Genomic DNA, 27908 nt, shown 5'->3' on the forward strand with positions numbered 1-27908 from the left:
AAAAAAAAAAAAAAAAAAAAAAAAACGAAAACGGGGGGGGGAAGAAAAAAAAAAAAAGAGGGGGTAGATTTCAAAGGGAAGCGCTAGATGAGAGCGCCAAACGCCAACCAACCGCAACAGAACCCAGCCCAGCCCAGCACTTAGGGAGTTGCAAACCAAGGAATCCAAATCATGAGATGTCCCTGCTCTCTCTCCATGGGCGGAGGGCAAGAAAAAGGGCCCAGGGTCTCCCCAGGGAAGATGGGAGTGGGGAGGACACAAATCTCTTCAGTTACAAAGCCAGTAGGCGCAGGTGTCTAAAAGGGAATTTGGCCACAGATGCTCTTTCTGTCTCCCCTTGCCGGCCACCCGGAGGGGCCTGTGCCACAGCCCTGACAGCTGGCTTCCTGGGAGTTATGGTTCTGACAGTAATGGGTGGCTTCGTTAAGACAAAAGCCATTGAACAACTGGCTGCCTCCGAACTATTGCTCCCCAGCCCCACATGCTTTTTTCCAGGCAAGGCCAAAGCCCTGAATGGCTGGTAAGAGAGGCAGATGTCCTCCTCCCCAAGCAGCTGTTTCAGGGCTTCACCCCTTTTGTTTGTCCTTTCTAGGGCAACCCTAAAAGGCAAACGTCTGACCAGCTCATCTGCCTTGGGGCTGCAGGTTTGGAAAAGGCGCATTTGTTCTGCTTTTGACTTCAACTTGTTTGTAATAAGCCACTGGGGAAGGGGGTGGGAGGGGAGGCTGGTTTTGTCTGAGGTGTTGAGGTTTTTGTTAAAACTGTGACCCTTATCATTGCCTGTGAAAATCCTCATCGTTGACATCCCAGCTGGGCAGGCTGGAAGCTGGGCAGTCCCAGGATCAGAGCAGAAACGGGGTGAGGTTTACATTACAAATAAATGGAAGAGGAAACATGGAGAATCTGACAGGACAAAACATAATGAACTCTTGGGACCCAAGCCCTAGATTGTGTTTTTATAAAAATACTTGGTTGCTGTAGTCTTAAAAATAAAAAAATAAAAAAAAATCAAAGGCAATTAAAAACATGATCTTAATCGCTAGGGAAAAACACAGGTTAGAAGGTTCATAGTCACTCTGAATCTGGCTTGCCTGGGAATTCTGACTGCATCAATGGCTTGGCCTGGGGTCCCCTTAGGAAAACAGAATACAATAGCTCCTTTTCCGTGTTTTCTTTTTCCTTTGCGGTTGGATTTAGAGGTGGTGCTGCAGGGCGGCTCTGGCTGTTGATGTCCTGGTCTCCCAGTAAGTAACAGCAGCCTTGCCAGGTTGTGTAGCAACACTATAATGGGAGAGCAGTTTCTTGTCAGATAGAGGGGGGTGGAAGCCCACTTACCTGCTGTGTTATTCGGCAGGTTCCCTAATCTATTTTCTATCTGTAACAACAATATCATCTATCTTAGAAGAATTCCGTGAAACTCATGCAAAACTATATACTAAGTAGGACAAGTGGGCATTTGAAAAATGTTAGTTATTTTCTCACGTCAAGAAGAGAAGGCTCTGATGCCCCGTGGTTCTCAAGATGTCCTGAAATTTGCCATCTTTTCCCACCATCTCAATCCTAGTCTTAGCAGAGCTCACTGTGTATGTCCAAGGCACTGAGGAAGTAGATTCTAGATGTAGCTCTCCCATTCCAGTGCTATCTTATAAAGTCCCTGTCTTCTAGAATTACCAAAGTTGCCCAATAGTTTGGACAGGCACTGACAAGATGCCCATCAATAAAACAATAGATGTTTCCAGACTTTTTAAAAAAAGATTTTATTTATTCATTTGACAAGAGAGATGGGGGGGGGGGGAAGCAGGCTACCTGCTAAAAGCAGAGAGCCCAATGCAGGGCTTGATCCCAGGACCCTGGGATCATGACCTGAGCCGAAGGCAGAGGCTTTAATCCACTGAGCCACCCAGGCGCCCCGATGCTTCCAGACTTTTGAAGGTCAAAATGTTTCCCACACTCCCGGGCAGCTCCTCCACTGGGACTGGTCTTCTGCAACACCTTCAAGGTGGGTCAGCTGATTTACGCCAGAAGCAAATCAACAAGAGTCCAGGACTGTTAGTTAAGTCCAACAGCAAAGCCAATTTAGGGGAGAGATCCAATTTTCCAGAGGACAGGTAAAAGAGTTGTAGAAAATGGACAGTAACCACGTATAAAGAAGAAAAGGTTTTCCTAACCTTTGAGAGAATTCCTAGGTTGACCTTTACAAGTGAATGGGCCCAAAAGCTGCTGGGTGTATTTGTTAAATGGTATATATGTTTTATGCATTTTTTTCTATTTGTATTTAGTACCTAGCAATACAAAATGGAGGGACCTTAGTTTCTAAATAAGAGACTTAAATTTAACATCTTTAAAACCACAAAATCTCGTTTCTGGATGACCTCACAAGCATTAAAAAAAAAAAATGCACAGAGATGCTCAATCCAGAATTGTTTATAATAGCCAAACCTGGAAACCAACTCATTGTCTGTTAGTCAGAGACCAGCTAGTTAACGTAACATACATACACACAATGAACGATTGCAAAGATATTAAAACTCATGGAGATCTACATCTGTTCACAACTAAGGTAACCCACTACATATTCCTGGATGAGAAATGCTTGTTATACAAGATCATGTGTAATACGATCCCAGTTGGAAGAAGTACAGTAGGGCACAGTAGTTGTCAAGCTTTCTCATCTCGGGGGTCCTTTACACTAAAATTATTGAGGACTCCTACCAACTTTTATTTCTATGAGACATATAGACATAGATATCATCTATTATACTTGAAAATAAAACTCAGCCTGCCCCTAAATTTTGCTGTGAACTAAAACTGTTCTTAAATCTTTAGAGTCTCTTAAATTTTAAAATAGCAATAAGGAAACCATTACATATTAACAAAATAATGTGTTTTATGAAACACAGCTATATTCCCCCTCCCAAAAAATTAGCAAGCAAGGGGACATTGATTTACATTTAATGTCTGGTTCAAAAGAAGACAGGCAGATTAGCTTCTGCATTAAGACAAGGATATTAGGGGCACCTGGGTGGCTTAGTCGTTAAGCGTCAGCCTTCTGCTCAGGTCATAATGCCAGGGTCCTGGGATCAAGTCCCACATTGGGCTTCCCACTCAGCGGGAAGTCTGCTTCTCCCTCTCTCACTCCCCTTACTTGTGTTCCCCTCTCGCTGTATCTCTATCAAATAAATAAATTAAATATTTTTTAAAAATAACTAGTATATTAGTTTGTTAGGACTGTCATAACAAAATACCACAAACTGGGGGTGGCTTCAACAACAGAAGTTTATTTTCTCCAAGTCCTGGAGATGAGAAGTCCAAGATTAAGGTGTTGCTAGGTTTGCTTTCTCCTGAGATCTTTCTTCCTGGCTTGCAGGTGGCTGCCTTCTTGCTGGGCCATATATGGTCATTCCCCTATTCACGCACATGTCTGAAGCCTTTTTTCTTTTGATTGTCAAACACCCCTTTATTGAAGTATTTTCCTTTCTAGTCCTTAACCAGACATTTCACCACACCACTGCTGATGTCACGAAGGCAGCATTCATCCACACTGCAGCCCACGGATCAGGGCAGAGGCAGAAGGAACTACCTCAGTCAGACCCATCCGGTCTGCCCTGGATGGTCAGTTTCACCAAAATCCTCAGACCCTTCCAATCACCAGGTGCCTTGGTGATGTCATCACCAACCTTCTTAGAAGAAAGACAGGGTGGGGCGGGGGAGAGGGAGAATCTCAGAGGCCAGGGGTCTGAAGTATCCCTAAAAGCCTCAGCCTCATTTTTACCTGATCACCTCTTTAAAGGCCCTATCTCCAAACACAGTCACATTCTGAGCTACTGGGGGCGGGGTGGGGAGGTTTAGGGCTTCAGCATATGAATTCTTAGGGATATAATTCAGCTTGTAACAGCAGATAAAACTGAAAATAGCTAGTAAGAGCATAACAGAAATACTGAGAGCAAATTGAGTTAATGTCTAAAAACATATTACTTATAAACCTGCCAACTTATAAAATTCTAGAAAACACAAAAACATACGAGCACATATTCCATTAACCATGCCACATAGCCACTGGAAAACTCCACTGTATACTCACGAGAGAATGAGAGTGAAAAAAACATAGATCTTAGTTTCGTGTTTTTTTTTTTTTAAGATTTTATTTATTTATTTGAGAGAGAGAATGAGAGAGAGAGAGGGAATAAGAGAGGAGAGGTCAGAGGGAGAAGCAGACACTCCGCAGAGCAGGGAGCCCAATGGGGACTTAATCCTGGGACTCCAGGATCATGACTTGAGCCGAAGGCTGTTGCTTAACCAACTGAGCCACCCAGGCACCAAATCTCAGTATTAAAAAAAAAACAACAACAGTGTAGACCTTACACATAGCCCTAAAACGTTGCCAGGGATTCCCAGGAGTCCAGAGGCCACATTTGAAGAACTGGTGGTATAAACTGTTATGATCTCAGGCAAATCTCTTAACCTCCTTATGCCCCAGTCTATAAAATGAGGGTAATGATAATACCAACTTAAGTAGGCTGTTGTAAAGATTAATAAGTTAATACTCAGGGTGCCTGGGTGGCTCAGTCGGTTAAGTGGCTGACTTCAGCTCAGGTTATGACCTCAGGGTCCTGGGATCGAGCCCGGCATCCAGCTCCTTGCTCAGCGAAGGGTGGGGGCAGTGGATCCGCTTGAGATTCTCTCTCTTTCTACCCTCCTTCCCCCCACTGCTTGCATGTGATCTCTCAAATAAATGAAATCTTAAAAAAAAGTAAGTTAATACACAAATTACAAATGTGAGCACTCTGCAAATATTAGCTGTTATTTGTGAGACATTATGTAACAATTTGATATGATATGTGCTCAAAGCACAGGGAGTAGTAACCTCTGGATGATGAAATGTGTTTTTTCTTTTTTTAAAGAATTTATTTATTTATTTGACAGAGAGAAATTACAAGTAGGCAGAGGCAGGCAGAGAGAGAGAGGAGGAAGCAGGCTCCCCACTGAGCAGAGAGCCCGATGTATGACTTGATCCCAGGACCCTGAGATCATGACCTGAGCCGAAGACAAAGGCTTAAGCCACTGAGCCACCCAGGCGCCCCTGAAATCTGTTTTTAAACCACCATCTAAACTGAAGTATAAAATACACACTGAAAAGAGCACAAAGCCTAAAGGGTACGGCTGATGACCTGCCACAAGGTGAGCGTATGTGATCTTCTGTTTAAAAGAACACTTTAGGGCACCTGAGTGGCTCAGTGGGTTAGGCCTCTGCCTTCAGCTCGGGTCATGATCTCAGGGTCCTAGAATCGAGTCCCGCATCGGGCTCTGCTCAGCGGAGAGCCTGCTTCCCCCCCTCTCTCTACCTGCCTTTCTGCCTACTTGTGATTTCTCTGTGTCAAATAAATAAATAAAATTAAAAAAAAATAAAAGAAATAAAAGAACACTTTAGGCGCCTGGGTGGCTCAGTGGGTTAAGCTTCTGCCTTTGGCTCAGGTCATGGTCTCAGGGTCCTGGGATAGAGGCCTACATCTATGCTCTCTGCTCAGCAGGGAGCCTGCTTCCCAGCCACACACCCCCCCCCCGCCGCGCCCCCCCCCCCCGCCTGCTTTTCTGCCTACATGTGATCTCTGTCAAATACATTTTTTAAATCTTAAAAAAAAAGAAAAAGGAACATTTTATTAACAACAAGAAAGTCATCAATAAAAACAGCCCCGACGGCAGCCCATCTTCTCGTCTGTGGTGTCCTGGAGTATCCAGGTTCCCTGGAGGCATCAAGGGAGCATCTGAGAGGTGTTCCTCCCTCAGCACCCTGGTGCTGTGGGGTTCCCTTCCACTCCAGGGAGAGTGCATGGCGCAGGAGTGAATCAGAACAAGCTTTGGGTTTTTACGAAGCTGAATTCTCAGCAGTGTCCACTCTAGTAAATTCTGGAGCTCACTTAAACATAACCACCACAAAAAGTGACTTCCACATGTTTCCACCATGGCTATGGAGTTTGTCCGGGACTAACTCCTTGTGTCCCCTCCCCAAAAATCAAGATTATTCTCCCGTGATGAAGTCTCTTCTGTAACAACACAGATCTTGTGTGATAACTGCAATGGGAGACCGTTTTCCCTCCTGCTCTTCAAGGATCTGATGGTGAAGTCAGTGTCTCAAAAAACTGCCTGAGAATGATGGGAGCTGTGATTTAATTTTATTCTAGTGCAGAATGAATTGCTACGTGATATTATTAAAGAAGATTTGTTTATAAACACAAGTAGCAAATCTTCCAACATGTACCCCACTACAAGTTGGCAGGAGGGGATCCCGAATCTTGGAAAATTACAACTTACAAGGTTCTAGGAAACAGAAAAATACCGAAGTACATGCTTTATTAACCATTAGAGTGAAGATGTCGCTAAGTCATGTAGCCTCTGGAAAAATCCACTGTAGAGTCGTGAGAGAAGGAGAGTGAAAAAGGTAAATTACTTGTGAAAAATTACTTAGTAATACAATAGGTCCTTAAATGCAGAATTTAGGATTTTGGGGATGCCTGGTTAGCTCAGTGGGTTAAGCCTCTGCCTTCGGTTCAGGTCATGATCTCAGGGTCCTGGGATTGAACCCCACGTCGGGCTCCCTGCTTGCTGGAGAGCCCACTTCTCCCTCTCCCTCTGCCTGCCTCTCTGCCTATTTGTGATCTATCAAATAAATAAATAAAATCTTAAAAAAAAAAAAAAAGAATTTAGGATATACAAGGTTACATCTTCCAAAGATAAAACTTAAAAGATTTACTGGAAACACAGGTCATACATCTCTGACATTGAAAATAAGACATTTTTACTTCCTGGGGGCCAAGGCTGCCGGGCGGCAGGTGTCGGAAAGAAACCAATAGGAGAGAAGTGCTGGGATGAGATGAGGACACCAAGCTCCACTTTTCAGTATGATCCCTTGGAGCCCTCCTTCTCACGTGCCATCTAACCTCTGGCAGTAAACGAGGTACAACCTTAAAAATAAAAAACGAACGTTTCTAGAAGAAAGCATCTGGGGGAGAAACCACCTGCAGGCACTCCTATGTAAGCTCCAGATGAATGATACAGCGATGCTAGGGCGTCCGTGAGGGCAGCATGGTGTCCCAACACGCCCCGACAAAGGGGGTCAAGCTAAAACTGTGCGATAATACTAGAGAAAAACACAGTAGCTTTGGTATATGTGCTGCCGAAGCGAGCACAAACACAGCGGCTTTGGAAATTCATTTATTCACCAATGATCTGTGCAGTCACACTGAGGAACAAATCCAAGGCGGCCTTAATGCACAGGGTTCAGAAGGAGACTTCTCAAACGGAGAGAATCAAAGTGAGAGTAAGGAATGAAGGGAAGACAAAGAGGGGACATGGAGGAAGAGGGATGTGAAAAGGAGGAGATGAGGGTGAGCCTGAGGCCGGAGCTCCCCAGAAGAGCGTGTGGCAGCACAGGGAAGCTGCGCTGCAAGCCCCCTCCACCCAATAGTCCCCAGCAAGGAAGAAGGAGCTTCTGCAGCTGCCCTTGTCCCAGGGAACCCCATATCCTCCTGCCCTATCCTCACTGTTTCTACTGCTGCTGCCTTGAAGAAAATATAAAAGAGCCATGATGCCATAATGCCATCTGGGACGTGGGAAGCCTGGAGGGTAGGGGAAGGTAAGGAATGGGAACCTAACACACATAAAAGGGTGCCAAGTTCAGAAGAGGACAGACCAAAGTAAAAGATAAAAACTTCCAGTTATTTTGCTAAAGATAAAATTCTGAGCAGTAAAGGAATTAACAGCAGAATCGAAAAGAGATCCCTCTACACCCATGTTCACTGAGCACTACATCCACAACAGCCAGGGGGTCAAGGAACCCAAGAGCCCAGTCGTGGCTAAAGAGATAAACCAAATGCGGTGTGCATGTACAGAGGAATATCATTCGGCCTTTTTAAAAGGGAGGGAATTCTGACAAGTGCTACAATATGGATAAACCTTGAGGATGTTTTGCTAAAGTGCAGTAAGCCAGTCACAAAAAGACAAATACTGTATGATCCTACTTCCATGGGGTATCCAAAGTAATCAAATTCATAGAGAAAATAGAAGGGTGGTTGCCAGGGACCTGGGGGAGAAGGAAATGGAGAGTTGTTAAATGGGTATAGTTTCAGATTTGCAAGATAGGAAAGTTCTGGAGATGTTTCAGAACAATGAGAATAATGAGGGAGCACGAGGCTGGCTGAAAACAAAGCAAAAGCTGGCGCCTTGCACCCGCCTTGCACCCCCCTTCCATCCGCTCCCCCTCAGTCATGTGTGTAGCATCCCTCAGGCAGCCCTGACCGCCATGAATAAGCAAATAATTAACTTGCAGAGCTCACAATCCTGCTAGACAGTAGTCTCCCTTGGCTTGCAATGTCCTAAATCTCACTAACAAAGACGATTGATAGCAGGATTGCCACATACCACCAAAAAGTCTCCCTACTATCTTAATGTTAATGGCTGGTCTAAAGACAACATTGCAGGGGCAAGGCCTCAGATAGGTCCTCTTTAGCATATGAAAACTCCATTGAAACCTTCCTTCCCCTCCCCTTCCCCCAACCGCAGGGTACATAACCTGCCATCCCTCAGAACCAGGGGCAGCAGCTCTTCCTGCCCACGGGTCCTGTCCCCATGCTTTAATAAACCACCATTTTGCACCAAAGATGCCTCAAGAATTCTTTCTTGGTCATCAGCTCCGGACCTCAGCCCACCGAGTCTCACCTAGGTTCTAGAACTTCATCAAGAAGACACGTAACAGCGCAGAACTGGACAGTAACAAATGGTTAAAATGGTAAACCATATGTTGTGTGGTTTTTACCATATTAAAAAAGAACTTCTGGGTCGTGATTAAAAGTTAAGGTACAGGGGAACCTGGGTGGCCCAACTAGTTGAGCATCTGCCTTCGGCTCAGGTCGTGATCCTGGGGTCCTGGGATTGAGCCCTGCGTCAGGCTCACTGCTCAGCAGCAAGTCTGCTTCTCCCTCTCCCACTCCCCTTGCCTGTGTTCCCTTTCTCGCTGTCTCTCTTTCTGTCCAATAAATAAATAAAATCTTAAAAAAAAAAAGGTACAGGGACGCCAGGGTAGCTCAGTGGATTAAGTGTCCGACTTCTGATTGCACCTCAGGTCATGATCTCAGGGTCGTTGAGACTGGACTTCATGCTCAGTGCAGAGTCTACTTGGGTTTTCTCTCTCCCTATCCCTCTGTCCCTGCTCTGCTCGCTTTCTCTCTAAAAAAATAAATTCTTCAGGGCACCTGGGTGGCTCAGTGGGTTAAGCCCCTGCCTTTGGCTCAGGTCATGATCCCAGGGTCCTGGGATCGAGCCCCGCATCGGGCTCTCTGTTCCGTGGGGAGCCTGCTTCCCCTTTCTCTATCTCTCTGCCCACCTCTCTGCCTACTTGTGATCTCTCTTGGTCAAGTAAACAAGTAAAATCTTTTAAAAAAATAAATAAATAAAATCTTAAAAAAAAAGTTTAGGTCTAAAGGGAAGTAAAAATCAAACCTTCTAAGAACTGCAGACATTTGATTTAGGTGGAGAGAATAACAAAACCAGTCTTTAATTCTCTTTTTAAAGTAAATTACTACTATGAAAGACTTTAATGGCTGTAGCAAAATCCATAGGTGTTTAAGAAATAACGTGAATCTCAGCTCCAATGGGCTTGAGATGTACATTTCCAGAGGAGAGCTTCAGAAAGAAAGGCAGACCCTGTGAAAGATGAACAAACCACGGGTTACACTACCTTGTGCCCACAGCCACCTTAACTGACAGACAGTTTGAAGACTGGGGACAACCATGAGAGACCATGGTTTGTGCGGGGAGCCACCCACGAAAGTCACCATCCAAATTTCTCCCTCCCTCTTCAGTAATTCAAACAGAGGTATTTTCCCTCAGTACCCGGTGAGGATGTTCAACCTCTAGCACTTCCCAAGATCCACCTCAGGAGAAGTCAATTTGCCCACAGGAAGCGTAGTTTCCAAAGCTGTCTACCGTGAACCTCTGAGAGATGTGAATTGAATTGAGCTTCAGGGTTCCAAAGTAGAAGTTCTCAAAGAGCTGAAAAGAAAGAGTACAAACCCACAATGAATATCCAAAGGAAACTACAGTAGCCATCAGATTCTCTTGTAAAAACACTAAAACAATCCCAACAAACCTCTCGTGCTTTTTTTCAGTGTTTGTTCTGAAAAACGATCCTGGAGAGAAGGGACAGGAGTGGCAGAGGGAAGAGAAGAGAAGCTCTTCTCTCTGGTGCATTTTAAAACCTCCACTGATGAAAGACACTAAAGAAAGAGGGCTGAAAGGTCAATTCCAAAATTTCTCTACTAAGCACCCATGACCAAGAACTTGTAACAAACATCCTGGGGCTACATTCTGAGTCACAGCACCTAACAAAGCTGCTTGACAGACTTTCAGTTCCTGACTCTACAGCGTCAGTATTTTGTTACAGACAGGACAAAATCTGATTGCATTCCTCTACCTAGTCAACAACATGTAGTAGAAGCACCCATTAAAATAAATAGAAGATAAGGTTCCTAATCCACCAGTGATTCTGCCAACCCCGAGAGGAATCCAGAACATTCAGGCATACCAAACAGCCTTCTACTGGACGATATCACACATGCAAATGATAATATTTATCAAAAAAACTTTTACTCAACTTGGACTGAAGCCAGCATCCTAAAGTAAACGCTCTTTACTACAGTTCTTTACTTTAAAAACTTTAAAGTGTGTCAGACGGAGGAATGAGCTGCACTGTGACAGGGACCTGCCCTCGTGATTAGCACATTTATAAGGCAGAATCCAAAATGACATCAGGGCGCATCTCAGATGGGCGCCTGGGTGACTCAGTTGGTCAGGCATCTGCCTTCAGTTCAGGTCATGATCCCAGGGTCCTGGGATCGAGTCCTGATTCGGACTCCTTGCTCAGAAGGAAGTCTGCTTTTCCCTCTCCCTCTGCCTGCCCCTCTCCCTGCTTGTGCTCTCTGTCAAATAAATAAATAAAATCTTTAAAAAAAAAACAAACTCATCTCATAAAGTTAACTGCTTAGATAACGGTGTTGAAGTGTAAAGTCGAAGTGTTAGGATGCAAGAACTGCTGTTTCTTAAAATGTCAGTAAAATCCCAAGAAAGCCAGCCTTTCCATACACATACCCAAGAAAAGCTTGGGTGGAATCTAGGGTGGGCCCTTTGCACAAAAGCAAGTGACTGTCTCTACACTTATTTTTGCATAAGCTCCATAGCCATGGACTTTAGCCACTGTTGCCTTCCTTCTTCCTGCAATTAGCGGCCTAGCAAAATGCCTGGGGTTCATTAAGGCTAACTTTATAAAGCCCAGTAAATATTGATTCTTCCACATGACATCAACTTGACCCCAAAGATCTATTTAGAGGTTGTATGCTACATGGTCTTGTCTTTCATAAAGGTGATCAGCTCTTGGCTGCATTGATTTACGCAATTAACTTCTCTTCCTGGCTTTGGCAGCCTGTTCAAACCATATCCACCCTTTTGTGTAAAGAAACACAGCCTGGAATGGTTATCTGCTAATCCCTTTGTTGAACCTTAATTCGAAGTGAAAGCCACGTCAACAAGACTGGCAGATTGATAGCTTTGCAAACTGAAGCCATGTATATATATATATATATAACCAAAGGGGCAATAAAAGATAAGACAAAACAGAACAAAAAGGGAACTCATAATACTTTCAACAAGTTACTGTTTCAGGCTTAGCAGCCTAGGGGTCCTCTACCGTCCATCCCCCATTTCCAAAAACGGTGATAAGAGCAGCCTGGGGAAGAGTTCGGCAGTCGGTCTACACTCACAGCCGGCCCACAGGAGCTGCATGACAGTGCGAACGTGAGCAGTGGCCAAGATCCAGGGGGATGAACGAGTCAAAGTCCCTGCCTTGTAAACTGTAAGGCTCTGCTGAAAATAAAGTATTTCCTATGATGTTTTTGAAATCTCTCTGCTCTCCTTACCTCTGGACTTATTTTACCTTTCTGAGTTGCTGCCGTCTTTCGTACCTTTGGTAATGTCCCAAACAAACGGATTTCTTACCAGATGTCCCTAGAGCGGGGCTGATCATCCTTGGGCCCCTCCTATCTCCATGCTCTTATTCCCTCTGTATGTTGATGAGGATTTCGTAACCATTTTTCACCATTCTCCTATTTAGGACTTGTTGTGTACCTTCAGTCTTAAAGCCTTTCTTTCAGTTCTATCAATTATTTCTAGTGACTCATTAAAATACGAGCTCTATATAGAGGAACAATCTTGGGTGTTATTCACAGCTGAATACTAACATATGCTGGAACCATACCTAGTAGACTGTGTATGGTCAATAAATACTTGCCAGAGAGAATGACAATGAAAACTAATGTTGTACATGTCTGCGTACCTTATCTGAAAAGTGAAAGCTATGACACGGGCTTGTTCAGATTGGATTTGAAGGTCTTACTTACAGGTTACCACCTAGAAACCCTTGAACAGAATCACCAAATTATATTCTCTCTAATCATATCTCAATTGTAACTAGTTGTCAAGAAAGAATTGCTGTAATGGAAATTTCACATAGTCCTTTAAATTTCTGTTTCTTTTTAAAAAAATTTTTTTTTAGTTTGTCAGAGAGAGAGAGACAGCATAAGCAGAGGGAACAGCACGCAGAGGGAGAGGCAGGCTCCCCACTGAGCAGGGAGCCCGATGCAGGACTCGATCCCAGGACCTGGATCATGACCTGGGCAGACGCTAGACCGACTGAGCCACTCAGGCACCCCTTCTATGTGTTTCTTATCTGTTAAAGCCTAGATCCCTTTTATTTTTTTTTGAATTTTTTTTGAAGACTTTATTGACTTAATTTACAGAGAGAGAGACAAGCAGGGGGAGTGGGAAAGGGAGAAGCAGGCTCCCTGATGCGAGGCCTGATCCCAGGACCCTGAGATCATGACCTGAGCCGAAGGCAGAGGGCCAAGACACTGAGCCACCCAGGCACCCCACTAGATCCCTTTCTTAGCTCAAATTCCTGATGTGGAATGTCACTGAGCACCCGATTCCATGCGTTTTTCACATAAAGGCACACGATGTAGTTCTGTCTCTCAAGGGCTTACCATCTAGTTAGGGAGGCAGGGTATGAATCAGAAGAGAGGAATGTGGATGACATGGGTGTGTTCACCTTGTGAAAAGTTACTGATCTACTCTGTGATCTGGGCACCTCTGGATTATGTTCTACTTCAATGAAAAGGTATACCTTAAAAAAAAAAAAGAAAAGGTTTACCTAAAACAACATAGGGGCCAGAAGTTAAACGTGAGAGGGGAGGTCCAGACAGCTAATACATGCAGCGAGGCAAGAAAACAATGGGCGCGGAAGGCACAGAGGACAGCCAGCGGGCTGGAGGAGACGGGAGCCGAGCTGGGCAGCATAAAGGCAGAAATGGGCACAGTGCGCCAGTCCATGCCGACCAGGTTAAGTGTTTAGAGGGTCCCTAAAGAGTCATAGTGAAAAAGATTCAGTAAGGCTAGAGACAGAAGAACAGTGAATCACAAGAAAGGACCCTGAGGGTCAGGTTCAGAAGGCAGACTCCATTCTAGATGGTAGGGAGCCACCGAAGGATTCTGAGCAGGTTGGTGGGCTGACACAAAAACCGTCTTACAGAAACTGACCTGGGTGTGGTGTACTGTGGTGCCTGAGGAGGGACGAGGGAAAGTAAGGGAAACCAGCAGTCTAGTAAGGTACTGAATAACTTTTTGACTAAGATAGTAGTTGCATGCCTGAAAAGATTGAAGCGGTTGTGAACTACTCTGAATGAAACCCAGAAAAGACTCTGTGACTTTCTGGGTGCAGGGGAGCCAGGAAAAGGAGATGAGAAAATCATGGATGACAGGATACACAGGAGGGTACTGTAGACAGCAACAGAACATTTCTGAGAGCGAGCTACTTTATGGGGAAACACAAAAATTTCAGGTCTGTTTACACACTCACGGACATTTCTTTGGATATATGTGTCCCAAGCCCCCCTCCAACCTAGGGTTTTCCTGTTTTGCTCTGAGTGTATGTATTCATGACACGAAATCTGTAGCACCATTAAATGGGAAAATATCACCATAAAAAGCCTTACAACTGTTCATTTTTTTAATCGAGTAGTTCTTTATATATTAGGAAATGAGCCCTTTGTCTACATTATGCATTGCAAATACAGCCCTTCACCCATTTGTCATTTGACTTTGTTTATGGTGGTTTTTACCAGGTCGATTTAAATTTTTGCAAGCTCAAATATATAGTAAAGGAGAGTTTTAACACAGCTAATGCCAGCGCTACTAAATGTATATTAAAAGAGCAGAGTGGGGTGCCTGGGTGGCTCAGTGGGTTAAACCTCTGCCTTTGGCTCAGGTCATGATCTTGGGGTCCCGTGCCCCACATTGGGCTCTCTGCTCAGTGGGGAGGTTGCTTCCCCCTCTCTCTCTGCCTGCCTCTCTGCCTACTTGTGATCTCTGTCAAATAAATAAATAAAATCTTAAAAAAAAAAAAAAGAGCAGAGTGAGTCATATATACATAAGTACTGATAACGCTAATAAAATAGAGATTGTTACTGGCCACCAAATAAAGATTGTGACTGGGCAAGCCTGTGTGCCTGGCGTCCTGCTGTGGGCTCCACGTGACTTTCTGACTGCACCCTCAAAACCCCAAGCAGCAGATACTAATTCTTAATTCCCATTGTACAGCTGAACCTGAAGTTAAAAAGGCTTAGGTGACTTGCCCATGGGTACATAGCAAATAAAGGGTGTGAAACTGAGATTCATAAAGCTGGAAAAGGAAAACAAAGCAGAGATTTAAACCCGGGAAGCCTACCTGGAGTCTGGGCTCTTGAACCCCAGCACCCCCAACCCCTTCCCTCATCCCTGCTTAAGCCACAGGGAGGGCTCTCCCCCCAGCACCACCTTGAGACGGAGATGAACACATTCTTCCACTGCTTACTCCTACTTTCCCTGCCACCTCTTATCTGGGACCTGGTATAAGAATCAGATGGCTGGTAGAGTTTTACTTGAATCCCTGATGAAAATGAACTCGAGGGGCTCTATTTAATTAGGTACCTGAAAGGGGAAAGAAAAAAAAAAAAAAAAAAAAAAGCTTAAACTACAAAAGAAAAAAGAAACTTGGTTGTGTTCTCTAGCCTAAAGTAGTTCGGGAAGAGCAGAGCAGTCTATTGTTTGGGAAATAAAAGACCTAGCAGGAAAAATTTAAATTAAAAAAGAATCACGTCAAGGTATTTAAATCATGCGAGTTTTTTCTCCTCACTGTTGTTTTATAACAACTCCCTTGGGATTTTTGAAACCTAAACCATTTTCTTTCTGAAAACATCTCTCTCTCTCTCTCTCTCACACACACACACACACACACACACACACACAGTCCTGTTGTGCTTGAAGCCAGCATTTTTTAAAAAGCCTGCTGTAAAGGAACATAACAATGAATAGCTACACAAAACTACAAATATTTGATAAGGAGATAAAATTAGGATTTAAAACTTCAAATATTTGGTCTTAAAAAAAAAAACTTCAAATATTTGGGATACTACGTGCAAGCAATAAGTACCAATTTGGACAATTTAAAAGGAAAATTTTAGGGGCACCTGGGTGGCTCAGTCAGTTAGTGTCTGCCTTTGGGCAGGGTCCTGTGATCAAGCCTGGCATCAGGCTCCCTGCTTGTGCTCTCTCTCTCAAATAAATTAATAAAATATTTTTTTAAAGTATAAATATGACGTTTGAAAACTGTTGTGCACACAGCTGCTGTCCTTTACTGAATACTCACAGTATCTTTAGAAATGGAATAAACTTTCCCTTTCACCAAGTAAAGAGAGAAATGTGGACCACCAAGATGAAGGTTTTGGTCTGTTAAAAATAAAATAAAAACAGGCCCCAAATGGAGTCCCCTGTGTTAAGCCCCACATCAGCAAACCAAGACTTAATATCTAACCTAATTGGAGTTTCAGCCTCTTCCAGGAATGTGACCTTTCACCAGTCAATCTAGAATTCCATGGTCAGCACCAGAGAGCTCATCTGCCTGACAGACCCCTGCCCTCCCCTAAAGGAAGGTGACCTTGCCTGAAATAAACCACTTTTGGCTGGAAACTTCCTTTTTCTGCCCTGTTCTTCCTATAAAAAGCCTTTCATTTGGTACAGCTCCTTCCAGCTCCCTTCTATCTGCTAAGATGGGATGCTGCTGGATTCACGAATCATTAAATAAAATCAATCAGATCTTCAAATTTACTCAGTTGAATTTTGGGTTTTTTTTTTTTTTTAAAGATTTTATTTATTTATTTGACAGACAGAGATCACAAGTAGGCAGAGAGGCAGGCAGAGAGAGAGAGAGGAGGAAGCAGGTTCCCCACTGAGCAGAGAGCCCGATGTGGGGCTCGATCCCAGGACCTTGGGATCAGGACCCGAGCCGAAAGCAGAGGCTTTAACCCACTGAGCCCCCCAGGCGCCCCTGAATTTTGGTTTTTTAACAGATCAAAACCAAGGCTTCCCTGACAGAGAAGTACGAGAGAAAATCCAACCATCCTGCTGTCCCTTGTTCACATGATCTGTGAAGCCTATCATTTCTTAGTTTGTTCATGGTTGTTTCCTAGGGAGAACACAGAGGGAATTATTGATTTCTAGTAATGTCGTGGTATACATTGAAAGAAAACAAATAGTGAGACTTAAAGGCTAACTGTGGTCATTTTTCCTTGCATTCATTTCAGACCTTCTACTTCTTCCTTCTAGGCCCTATGGCATGACCATCGAAGACCAGAAGTAACTCCATGTGTAATTAATCTCAGACATAGGTGGAAAGAGGGTGGAGAGGAGCCTTCTCCTATTTGTGACCTCAAGCCACGAAACCAAATGAATGGTCAGTCCTCAAGAGCATAATGACAAACCTGTTGGGGATCTCCGCCCACGTGGCTTCCCAAATGAGGTTTGTTCTCTTTCTTCTTAGACAAGGTAGTGGCTCCTCTCTCCAAAGATCTCTCCTTTACAAAAACCTAATTCTTATACTGGGAGGCCACAGCAAACTATCTGCTGCCCAACATGACTTCACCAGGAGGAAATTCATTTCAAACTCCAAAATAAAAATCCCAAGTATCGAAGTCCTGTGAAATATACAATGATTCCTGGTCTATCTGAGTTAAACTGACCCTCAGAACGTAAAGTAGTACAACTGAAAATAAGTACTGGTGTTCAGTTAATGCAAGTATTATGTACTTGTACATAATACTATAATGTATATACTATAATGTACTGGGTCCCAGTTCTCCAGAGGTAGGGATGCTTTCTATCGTTTTCATGTGTGGCACTCAGACTTTAGACTCAAGTAGAAGAAACAAAAGTATCAAGTGCATGATACTTTGAGATTTTCCCAGTGTTTTTCTTCTATTATCTGTTTTACAAGTTCTATTTCTTACAATTACCTCCCAGGCTACAGATGAAAGTAACAGTAAATAACACTATTTTGTACTTAATAACAATGCTTACCCACCTACCTCCCTACCAGGGATGAGGATGAATGGAAGGGAGTCTGACAGGCACTCAGAGCTCTGTAGGAAGGCATTCCCAGCATGAAGCCTTGCTGTGGTTAAATAACACCTTTCCTCTAAGGATCTAAAAGTATCTCACAAAGCTCATTAACCCTTCAAACAAACTGCTGTGACATACACCAGAGCTGAGCTTTATTATTTAAAAGAAAAGAACCAGACAGGCTAAGACCACTAACATCCTGATACAAATTTAGGAGATCCCAGGATCAGGCCCAGAACACAGGCCGGTAGAAGACCATATCCACAAGGCACTGTGCTATGCGTGCCACAATTTGAGTAACACATCTGTGCCAGAGAATGCTAAGAGGGGCAGTTCCATTCTTGTGCCATGTGTATGCAATCACTCTGCAAAGAATCTGTTCATGGGGTTCTATGGCCAAGAATGAAAAATAAATAATGGGAAAAGCAACCCTCACAGACCTTGGGAGATCCTGAGAAGCAACAAAACAAATAATGTCATATTTCAGATGTGTTCTTCATGAAATTGGCCTCCACGCACAAGATGAAGACTTTGGGGCGTAGACAGAAAGTAATGGACATCAGACTAAAACTACAATAGGTTTGAACAATATCAGAGCTCCATATATATCACAGTACTAATCTCACTTAGAATTAGGATCACCAATCAGGTGGTTTTTTTTTTTTTTCCCCACAACTAAGTTCTGTTTCAAAGTTTTGTTAAAATTCCCCTAACCTAAAAAAATGATTTATGAATTTCTGCCAAGGTGCCATGCAATTCAAATTCTCAAGACTTTTTGTACTTTGCATGTTTCCTCTGGCTACATGTGCCATCACTTCTGAAGAGAGTAAATGTGGGAGATATGAAGACAAGAAGGAAAACGGAGATCCAACACATCCAGGGGTCAAAAAAAAGGCCTCCCATCTGCTTTTAAGATATTAACAAAGACTGTACTCATATGGATTCTTTCTAAAGATCGCAAAAGAACACAATTGAGCCTATTCATACTAAGCCATGTCCCTCTACACAAAGACAAAACACACACAACTTCGTCTGAAAACCAGAGAAAGGAACTTCTTTTCTTTTGAGAGAGAGGTCTAGATGGTTCTTAGGGCAAACTAGACGTTAATGCTTTCCTGTCAATAACCACAGAGCCACTCCTTCCCCCAAGTTCTCTATCTTTAAACAAGGACAATGCTTTACAAGCCTGTGCTGTGCTGGAACAAGATAAATTGTAAGATGGAATTCTGAGCTCTGGGTATGATTGTCACTTATGGCCTATAACCATTAATTCCTCATGAGAGGAAGCAAAAAGCAAAGTTTCCTTTAAAGATAAAAAGGCAAAGGTTTTGTAGAACTCTGACAGCTTTGAGTCTCTGCGGTCATCATCTGGTCTCACAGGGCTGTAGTATTTTTAAAGACTGGCATAGGAACACTGCCTTCAGAATAAAGAAAGACTGGAACAGGAATACCTACTTCAGAATAAAAGCCAATGAAGCTGGCAGGTACTTCCTATCCTAGAATTGTCTCCAAATACAGCTCTAACTCTGCCCAAGATGCCACTTTTAATCTGAAACCTCAAGTTGCAGTGATCAAGTGGCGAGAGTACCGATAATAATAGCTAATAATAGCCAATAAAAAAAGGACAAAATGTACTTCCAGAAAGGTCTGGGGCACTGTGCCTCCAAGGAGCAAGGTAAAGGCCAGACTGGGGGAGGAGTAGCCCCTGACATCATCAGTTGACTGCATCAGGGAAGCAGCAGGAAGATGCTCCGTGCATCTCCATGAAAGGTGGACCAAAAGCTTGCCTGTCCCCGGAGCACAAGCCCCATCTCCAGTGACTGCACACAAACATTCTGAGGGTCCTTACACGGAATGGGAACGTGAACCTGGAAATCCTTCATTCATTCTGCTCTCCCAAAACCCCTGCCTGTCTTAGCTGCAGTGAACAGGAGGCATGCTAACAGCATGACCCAAGGAGGCGCCAGGCACAAGCCAGATGAACAGAGCCGGGGGAATAAAGGCTTCAAAACTTCCCTCAGATAATCACTCAGGGCTGCACTTTTGGATGCTTGGCCTGAGCCTCACTGCTGACGTAAGGATTATCAAGTATAGTTTAAGACTCTGCTGGTAAGGCCAAATGACCTATTAGAGAGTGAATTAAAACAGCTCCATACAAACAGGACGCCAGGCAGTTCTGCTGAGTACCTCAATACTCAAAATGCCAAGGGACTTCCCCTCCCTGCAGGGCTGCTTAATTTTAAAAAGCAGCAAGAAAAAAATGAGGGGCAGAGGCAGGAGGAAGGAAGAGGCCGTGCTGACAGGGCTGCTGAGCCTAGACCAAAGCTTGCAAACCACAGCACGCTCTGCCTCGCTCCCCGGCAGCAGGGAGAACTCGCTGCAGAGATGGGCGCCTGGGAGCTGGGTTTGCCAACAGATTGGTTCTGGCAGCAGCCTCGCCTCCGGGCATGGATATTACTGCTTCGGCAGGGCAAAACTGCCCCTGGTGGCTCTGGGCTAGCCGACACCTTTCAGTGCCCCCCAGTAGAGGCCTTTTCAGGACGAATGCAGAGACTGTTTCTGCAGAGAAATCCTTTCCCTCAGAAGGCCCCTTCATGCTCAAATAGGTCAGCACTCTTGTATTTTCAGTCTGGTCGTCTTCCCTCAGGTATCATTCAGAACTGTCCCTCACACACAGGCAACAGAAGGTGTTGGATCTCGTATTATGTATCCGACAGGAAGTGCAAGTCAGCAGAAAGAAACCCCAGAAACGGAGAACCGGGGACAGGAGCAGAGACAATTTCTTCTGGGCCTGGCGGTCTCTAGGCACACATCTTGAGGGAGGCTGGGCATAAAGCGGCTGACTACAGTGCCAAGCAACAAATTCAGAGAGAGAACAAAGTAAGAGGGGAGAGAACAAGGCCATTAGGCTCGGCCCAGCTCCATTCCAACTTTTCCTACGTGAGAACAGCTTCCAGAAGTTAAAGAGCAAATCAGATGCCTGTTGGCAACATTTGACAGCGGCAAGAGTATCCACACATAGAGATAACAATCGTCCAAATAATGGCTAAGGTGGTGACAGCTCCCGGGAGGATGGGAGAGACAGGGACACCTGGATCCTGGATTCTCAACAAAGTCACCTGATTACAGACAAGAGATACTGTGTCCTCTGTTAGAACCCCAGGGAACCGGCCCCAGTAACACCACGGCAGCATTACATATGAAGACACACACCTGGTTGTCTATAAGCCAGTCCACATGGCCTCCTTCCCCTCTGCAAAGGGCTACAGGTCAAATAAGCAAAAGGCCTTGGAAGTGGGATGCGATTATCATCCCCCGCCACACCTCGGGGATTACAAGAACAAGACGCCTACGATTTAAGAAAGTGGTTTCAATGTTTTAACCTACAACTGAAAGAGTAAACTTTGAATTGGTGTTCTGGTTGATTTATATCCTGTGTTTTCACTTTTAATTTGTAATAACAATGCTCGCATTTGAGCACAAACTATAAAATTGTTTCATCACTGGGATAGAGGAAAGAGAATATTATTTCTTAATTAGTCATCAGCTTAATAAGTTTCCTGGCATAAAGGACTTCACTCTTGTTTCTTTGATCTCATCACACCAATGTCCTCTAATAACACTTAGATATTGTTGGCACCAAGCCACCCAATCGAACCTGGTTCCACTTGGTCTGGTCTCTAGACAACAGGCTGCTTTAAAGAAGACAGTGCCCTGTTCCCGTCGCTGGGTACAGATTTATATTCGGCTCCTGGTTTGTCTACACTGTAGCCAAAAACACACAAATGGAATATACATACACAATGAGCTATTACTCAGTCTTAAAAAGAAACAAAATTCTGATACATGCTACAACACTGATGAATCTTGAAATAAGCCAGAAAAAAAGGACGAAATACTGTATGATTCCACTTATAGGAGATACCTACAGTAGTCAAATTCATTGAGCCAGAAATCAGATCAGTGGGTGCTAGGAGCTGAGGGGAGGAGAGAATGAGCAGTCACTACTTAATGGGTGCAGAGTTTCAATCTGGGATGATAAAAAGTTCTGGAGATGGCTGGCGATGGTTGGACAACGGTGTGAACTTCACTTTAATGCCACTGAATTATACACTTAAAATCGGTTAAAATGGGAAATCTTATATTTTATCACAATTAAAAAAAAAACATAATGGACCCCAAATGAACCATAATCCGACTTACTTCATTTGTGAACTATACCCCAAATGATATTACTGGATCCCCAGAAATGACTACACAAGAGAGATGAGTATTTCCCACAACTGTAACAGGCATTCTGTTCCGAGTTCATGGAAATGTAATCAGACAGACCAAAGACAATGGAGTATTTATTCTCCCTTCCCCAAATATGCCAAGACTCTAGTTTAGTGTTTTATGTGCAGCAGACAGTCAAGGAAATATGTATTTCCTGTTGTCACCGTCTTTGCCAAACCATGGCCTCTATCTCGTTGCTCTGCAGGTTAGACCCTTCCAAAGCCGTCATCCCCTGCCTCAGCCAAGACAACACATACACGTATTCCAGAACCACCACAAAGATGAGTAATCAATAAACATAAATTCAAAAGAGAGTAAAGGGAGGGGAAAAAAAAAACCAAAAACAAAAACATCGTGTATGAACAGACAGCAACAGGCCAGAGAAGGAGCATCATTCTGGAATGGATATTGGCTCTGTCAAAAGATCAGCTGAGTGCTCGTTTTCCAGTTTCAATTTAACGATGGTTTCACTTCGCTAACATTCATGTCTTAGGTTGCCCTCATTAGTGTTTTAAGACTTCACTTTCCAGGCAAAGTGACACATAGAGCAAAAGTAGAGGAAAAGTTTTGATAAAATAGTCAAATAAATATGAATCTTTCTCCTGGCTCTCACCCCGACCCAAGAGCCTAAAATAAGACCCTATAAAGCCAAACTGAAGCATTTTAAACTGCACTTTTATCTCTGATGCTTGAAAAAACTGCCCAATCACCTGACAGAAGGATTTTATTTCTTTTCTTATATGGTATATTTATTACTAACAAAATATGAAAAAGCCCCTAATGATTTCCTTAAATCTCCCACTGTCATGAGTTTTGTTTTTCAACCATCAAGAATGGAGGAGGAGCCATATTTTATTACTAACAGCAAAATAATAGTGGCCGCATTTTGACAAAAGGTCTTGTCCCAGGTTTGTTCTTAAACTCCACGTTTTTCTGATCTTCACGCTAATTATAAAATTTGCACAATTTATTTACAAGAGCAGTGTTATTTCTCATTCAATAATTTTTTTAAAAGATTTTTATTGGGGCACCTGGGTGGCTCAGTGGGTTAGGCCTCTGCCTTCGGCTCGGGTCATGATCTCGGGGTTCTGGGATCGAGCCCCGCATCAGGCTCTGCTCGGCAGGGAGCCTGCTTCCTCCTCTCTCCCTCTTTGCCTGCCTCTCTGCCTATTTGTGATCTATCTCTCTCTGTCAAATAAATAAATAAAAATCTTTTTTTTTTAAAAGATTTTATTTATTTATTTGACAGAGATCACAAATAGGCAGAGAGGCAGGTAGAGAGGGGGAAGCGGGCTCCCTGCTGAGCAGAAAGCCCAATGTGGGGCTCGATCCCAGGACCCTGAGATCACAACCTGAGCCGAAGGCAGAGGCTTAACCCACTGAGCCACCCAGGCGCCCCTCATTCAATAATTTTTATTAATATATTCTGTAATAAGGCATAAATGATATGGCAAAAGAAATCACTGTTCATCTTTCAAGTTAATGAATGTGTACCACAGAGAAACATAAAATTAGTCTTGGCTATATTCTGAAATAAAAAGAGGTTAAGTGTAAATTCAAGTTCATTATGATCCATATCAGCTGAATCTTGCTATGTGGAGTATTGAAGTTGCAATCAAATTTAATTGAAAAATGAACTTCACTTATTAACAGAGGATTGTGAGTTATGAGCTATAGATATATTTAATGTGGGGCTCTCTTTTTCTTGAATTTAGTAAACTCATTTAAAGAAAGAAATAAACAGGGGCACCTGGGTGGCTCAGTGGGTTAAAGCCTCTGCCTTCAGCTCAGGTCATGATCCCAGGGTCCTGGGATCGAGCCCCACATCGGGCTCTCTGCTAGGCAGGGAGCCTGCTTCCCTTCCTCTCTCTGCCTCTCTCTGCCTACTTGTGATCTCTCTCTCTGTCAAATAAATAAATAAAATCTTTAAAAAAAAAAAAAAAAGAAAGAAAAAGAAATAAACAGAGGCAGTTGGGTGGCTCAGTTGATTAAGTGTCTGCCTTTGGCTCAGGTCATGGGTCCCGGAGTGCAGCCCTGCCTAGGGTTCCCTGCTCAGTGGGGAGTCTGCTTCTCCCTCTGCCCCTCCCCCGACCCATGCCCTCTCTCAAATAAATAAATAAGATCTTTAAAAATGAAAATAAATAAAAATTTGCTAGAAAAGATTCAAGTAAATAACAATTCAATAAGATTGACTGTTGGGGTGCCTGGGTGGCTCAGGGGGTTAAGCCTCTGCCTTTGGCCCAGGTCATGATCTCAGGGTCCTGGGATCAAGTCCCGCATCGGGCTCTCTGCTCAGCAGGGAGCCTGCTTCCTCCTCTTTCTCTGGCTGCCTCTCTGCCTGCTTGTGATCTCTGTCAAATAAATAAATAAAATCTCAATAAGATTGACTGTTAACTAAATATGATATGCCTAGTATATCTTGAAAGTCTATTAAATATGGGCATCACAGCTAATCATAAAGTTCTGTTGGGGGTTGCCTAGGTTGCTCAGTCGGTTGGGTGGCTGCCTTTGGCACAGGTCATGATCCTGGGGTCCTGGGATCAAGTCCCACTTTGGGCTCCTTGCTCAGTGGGGAGCCTGCTTCTCTCTCTGCCTCTGACTGCCACTCTGCCTATTTGTATTCTCTCCTTCTCTGACAAATGAATAAATAAAATCTTAAAAAAAAATAAAGTTGTGTTGGGTGAAATAAAAGAAAACTAAACTAAACTCTAACCATTTAGGTGTCAGCAGACTTTTCCCATAAAGGGCGAGGTGTCCATGTGGTGTCTGTCACAACTTCTCAACCCTGGCACTGTAGCACCAAAGCAGGCAGATGTGCATAGCCAAATGAGGGTGGCCGTGTTCCAATAAAACTTTATGGACCGTGGCATTTGAATTTTACGTGATTTTTACATGTCCTAAAGTACGACTCTTCTTTTGATTATTTTTTTCCAACCATTAAAAACCTTCACAGTTTGCGGGGCCATATGCCAGGCAGGGGGCAGGCAGGACACAGCCGGCCCTCAGACTACAGCTTGCGGGCCCCTGCTCTAAGAGTTTACAATCTCAAGTACGGGGTTAAAAACCAACCCCTTTGGCAAAGAGAAAATCTTTTTCTTCTCCTCCTCCAAAATCTGATTTCTGTAAAAGGCAGTTTTAGTCAGTCAATCCAGAAAAGCTAGCTGAGTGTCTGTTGGGTGCAAAAACATTGCTAAACACTGGAGAGCACAAGACAGGTCTCTGCAGGATCAAGGTGAGGCGAGAAGGGAAGAGTGCCATTGCCTGGGATGGGCCTTACCAATACAGACAGAAGTACTATCTGTATTTGAAGATAAGTAGAATTTGCACATAACAAAACTGCAGTAAAAGAGAAACAGAGAGATACGGACAAAACCTTAAAAAGTAGCCCTACATGGCAGTGAATTTTTTAAAAATAAATAAATAAGTAGATTTAGTGGCAAGGAAAAAACCAGGAGAGCCAACAGCCACTGAAGCCAAGAGAAGAGAACATTTGAAGGAGAAAAGGGCTTACTACTCTCAGTGTGGTTACTGGGGAAAAAGTAAAAGTAGGTCAAGGCACTAAACAAACAGGGGCCACTGGTAACCTTTTACAGTATTGTTTCAGTTCAACAATAGAGGTGAGAGCTAGGTTGCAGGGAATTAAATAGGGAATAGTTTGAAAAGGATGACAGCACGAAGAATGGCTTTTTAGAGAAATGAACTCTCATTTCTTCAAACAACAAACATTCTAATGAAAGATGCTGGCTAACTTCCTAGTAGCTTACTCTAATATGAAACTTTCTAATTAGAAAATTGTTCCTTACATTAAACTTTTATACCCTTTGAAATCAAATGGCCCAATTTTTACGGTAAGATCAACAATTAATAAAAGCTGCATCTATTTTAAACACTGAAACAAAACATAGCCAAGACTTCAATAAACTCTTCTGGAAGGAGGATATCAAAAAATACGTGTATACACAACAAATGGCTAGTGTCCTATCCCCTCCTAAGTGCACGTCTGTTTTTCCTTCTTTTAGAAAATTTTATTTTGACAGTTTCAGACTTACAGAGAAGTTATAAGAATAGTAAAAAGAATTCCTGGATAACTTTTATCCTTCTTTTTTGTTTAAAAGTAGGTTTACCGTCTACTTTAAGAAACATTATTTAGCTGAATTACCTGTTTTGTTTTTTGTAATGAATTGGAAAACAAATTTCAGCCATTCAGTTTATTTTTTCCTTAAGATTTTTATTTATTTAGGTGTGCCTGGGTGGCTCAGTTAAGCATCTGGTTTCAGCTCAGGTCATGATCCCAGGGTCCTGGGATTGAGCCCCACATAGGGCTCCCTGCTCAGTGGGGAGTGTCGACTGTCCTCCCACTGCCCCAATCCTGTCCTCTCTTAGCCTCATGCACGCACACTCTAATAAATCTTTTTTTTTTTTTTAAGATTTTTATTTATTTATTTGTGAGTGAGAGCAAGAGAGATCACAGCGGGAGAGGGAGCCTGATGTGGGGGCTTGATGCCAGGACCCTGAGATCATGACCTGAGGCAGATGCTAGCCGACTGAGCCATCCAGGTGCCCCAACTCAGTTTAAAAAGTGCTGGGGGCCAAGTAGTTTCATTAAGTTGTCTGTGATGCAGTCACGAGCTGTAGGGAAGAAAAATCTAATACAAGCTCACTTCCTAAAACGCCTGTGCTCCTTTATCAGTGAGCTGAGGTCTTTCCATCAGCTCTGCCCTGTTCTTTCTCCTCTCCTTCGGGGACTGACTAAACGCAGGTCAGTTAAGATATTCTCACTCTGTCCTTTAGGTCTCTTACTCTCTCAGCTCCAATTTTTGCCTTTTCCTCTGTCCATGCAACATTCTGGATGATTTCGTCTGACCTAACTTCCAGCCCACTCCGTCTCTTTAGCTATGTCTACTTTGCTGCTAAACCATCCACTGAGCTCCTCATTTCAGTTACTGCATTTTACAGTTCAAGCATTTCGATCTGGTTTTTAAAACTGCAATGTAACTGCAATGTCACAATGCTTTTTATTTTTATTTATTTATTTTTTTAAAAGATTTTATTTATTTATTTGACAGAGAGAGATCACAAGTAGGCAGAGAGGCAGGCAGAGAGAGAGAGAGAGGAGGAAGCAGGCTCCCTGCTGAGCAGAGAGCCTGATGTGGGACTCGATCCCAGGACCCTGAGATCATGACCTGAGCTGAAGGCAGCGGCTTAACCCACTGAGCCACCCAGGTGCCCTCACAATGCTTTTTAACAGTTCCCAATTACTTGGTAACAATTTGAAGCTTGGCTTTTAATTTCTCTGAACACACTAAACATAGCTGTTTTCAGCCGGAGTCTCATGACTCCAGTATCTCGTGTCTTTGAGTCTGGGATGTTTGCTTATGGGGAGCGGTCTCCTTACAGGCCCAGCTGTCTCTGTGTACTGGCCATGTTGGGGAGAAAGTTCCTTGGAGGAATATTATTAGGCAGAGGGTGATGAAACTATCTCCTGGAGAGGATTTTTCTTTGCAACTGCTGGGTGCCTCGGGGCACTCCCAATCCAGAGCCTCCTTCATCCAACTTCAAGAACTCATTCTCTCTCTACTTTCTCCTTTGAGACTCTTTTTGTTTTTTCACCTGTAATTCTCCTTTGAGAATCTTTTTCTTCTCCACTTAGAATCTTAACGGTTAATTTTCATACTGCTTACGGATCCTCTTTTTCATATTTTCCCCTTATATTTTCCATGTCTTCACCTTTGCCAGAGATCTTAACTTTATCTTCTAATCCTTAATTGAATATATGTACATTTGTATGTATATATGTGTGTGTGTATATATATATATATATATATATATTTAATGTAATTTCCATGGAGTCTCTTATTCTCCAATTGACCTTTTCCACAACATCTTAACTTAATAAATGAAAATCTTCAGAAAGTTGTATGTTCACTCCTCTAACACATTTCCTACTTCATATGATTATCAAGAATAATGTGACTGCTTTTGTTATGGAGAAAAGCTATTACAAAATACTAGTATATGGGGCACCTGGGTGGCTCAGTGGGTTAAAGCCTCTGCCTTCGGCTGGGGTCATGATCCCAGGGTCCTGGGATCCAGCCCCCCAT

The 27908-nt window shown here is 43.3% G+C and overlaps 1 protein-coding gene across 6 annotated transcripts in view; it reads right to left on the minus strand.

Moving 5' to 3' along the window:
* Window positions 1-9516: 9516 nt before the first annotated feature.
* Window positions 9517-27908, minus strand: part of ASCC1 (activating signal cointegrator 1 complex subunit 1) — a 99226-nt gene continuing 80834 nt past the window's right edge. For 3 of the 6 annotated variants that reach the window (XM_013044229.2, XM_013044228.2, XM_013044226.2), the window contains exon 10: window positions 16463-16600. In XM_013044229.2, coding sequence (XP_012899683.1) covers window positions 16478-16600 — 123 coding nt within the window. In that variant the 3' untranslated portion in view covers window positions 16463-16477. The other 3 variants (XM_013044227.2, XM_004769486.3, XM_045083467.1) reach the window with 3 other exon arrangements.

Source organism: Mustela putorius, unplaced genomic scaffold, assembly GCF_011764305.1.
Source record: "Mustela putorius furo isolate JIRA1106 unplaced genomic scaffold, ASM1176430v1.1 tig00000698_pilon_pilon_pilon, whole genome shotgun sequence".
NCBI classification, from domain to species: Eukaryota; Metazoa; Chordata; class Mammalia; order Carnivora; family Mustelidae; genus Mustela; species Mustela putorius.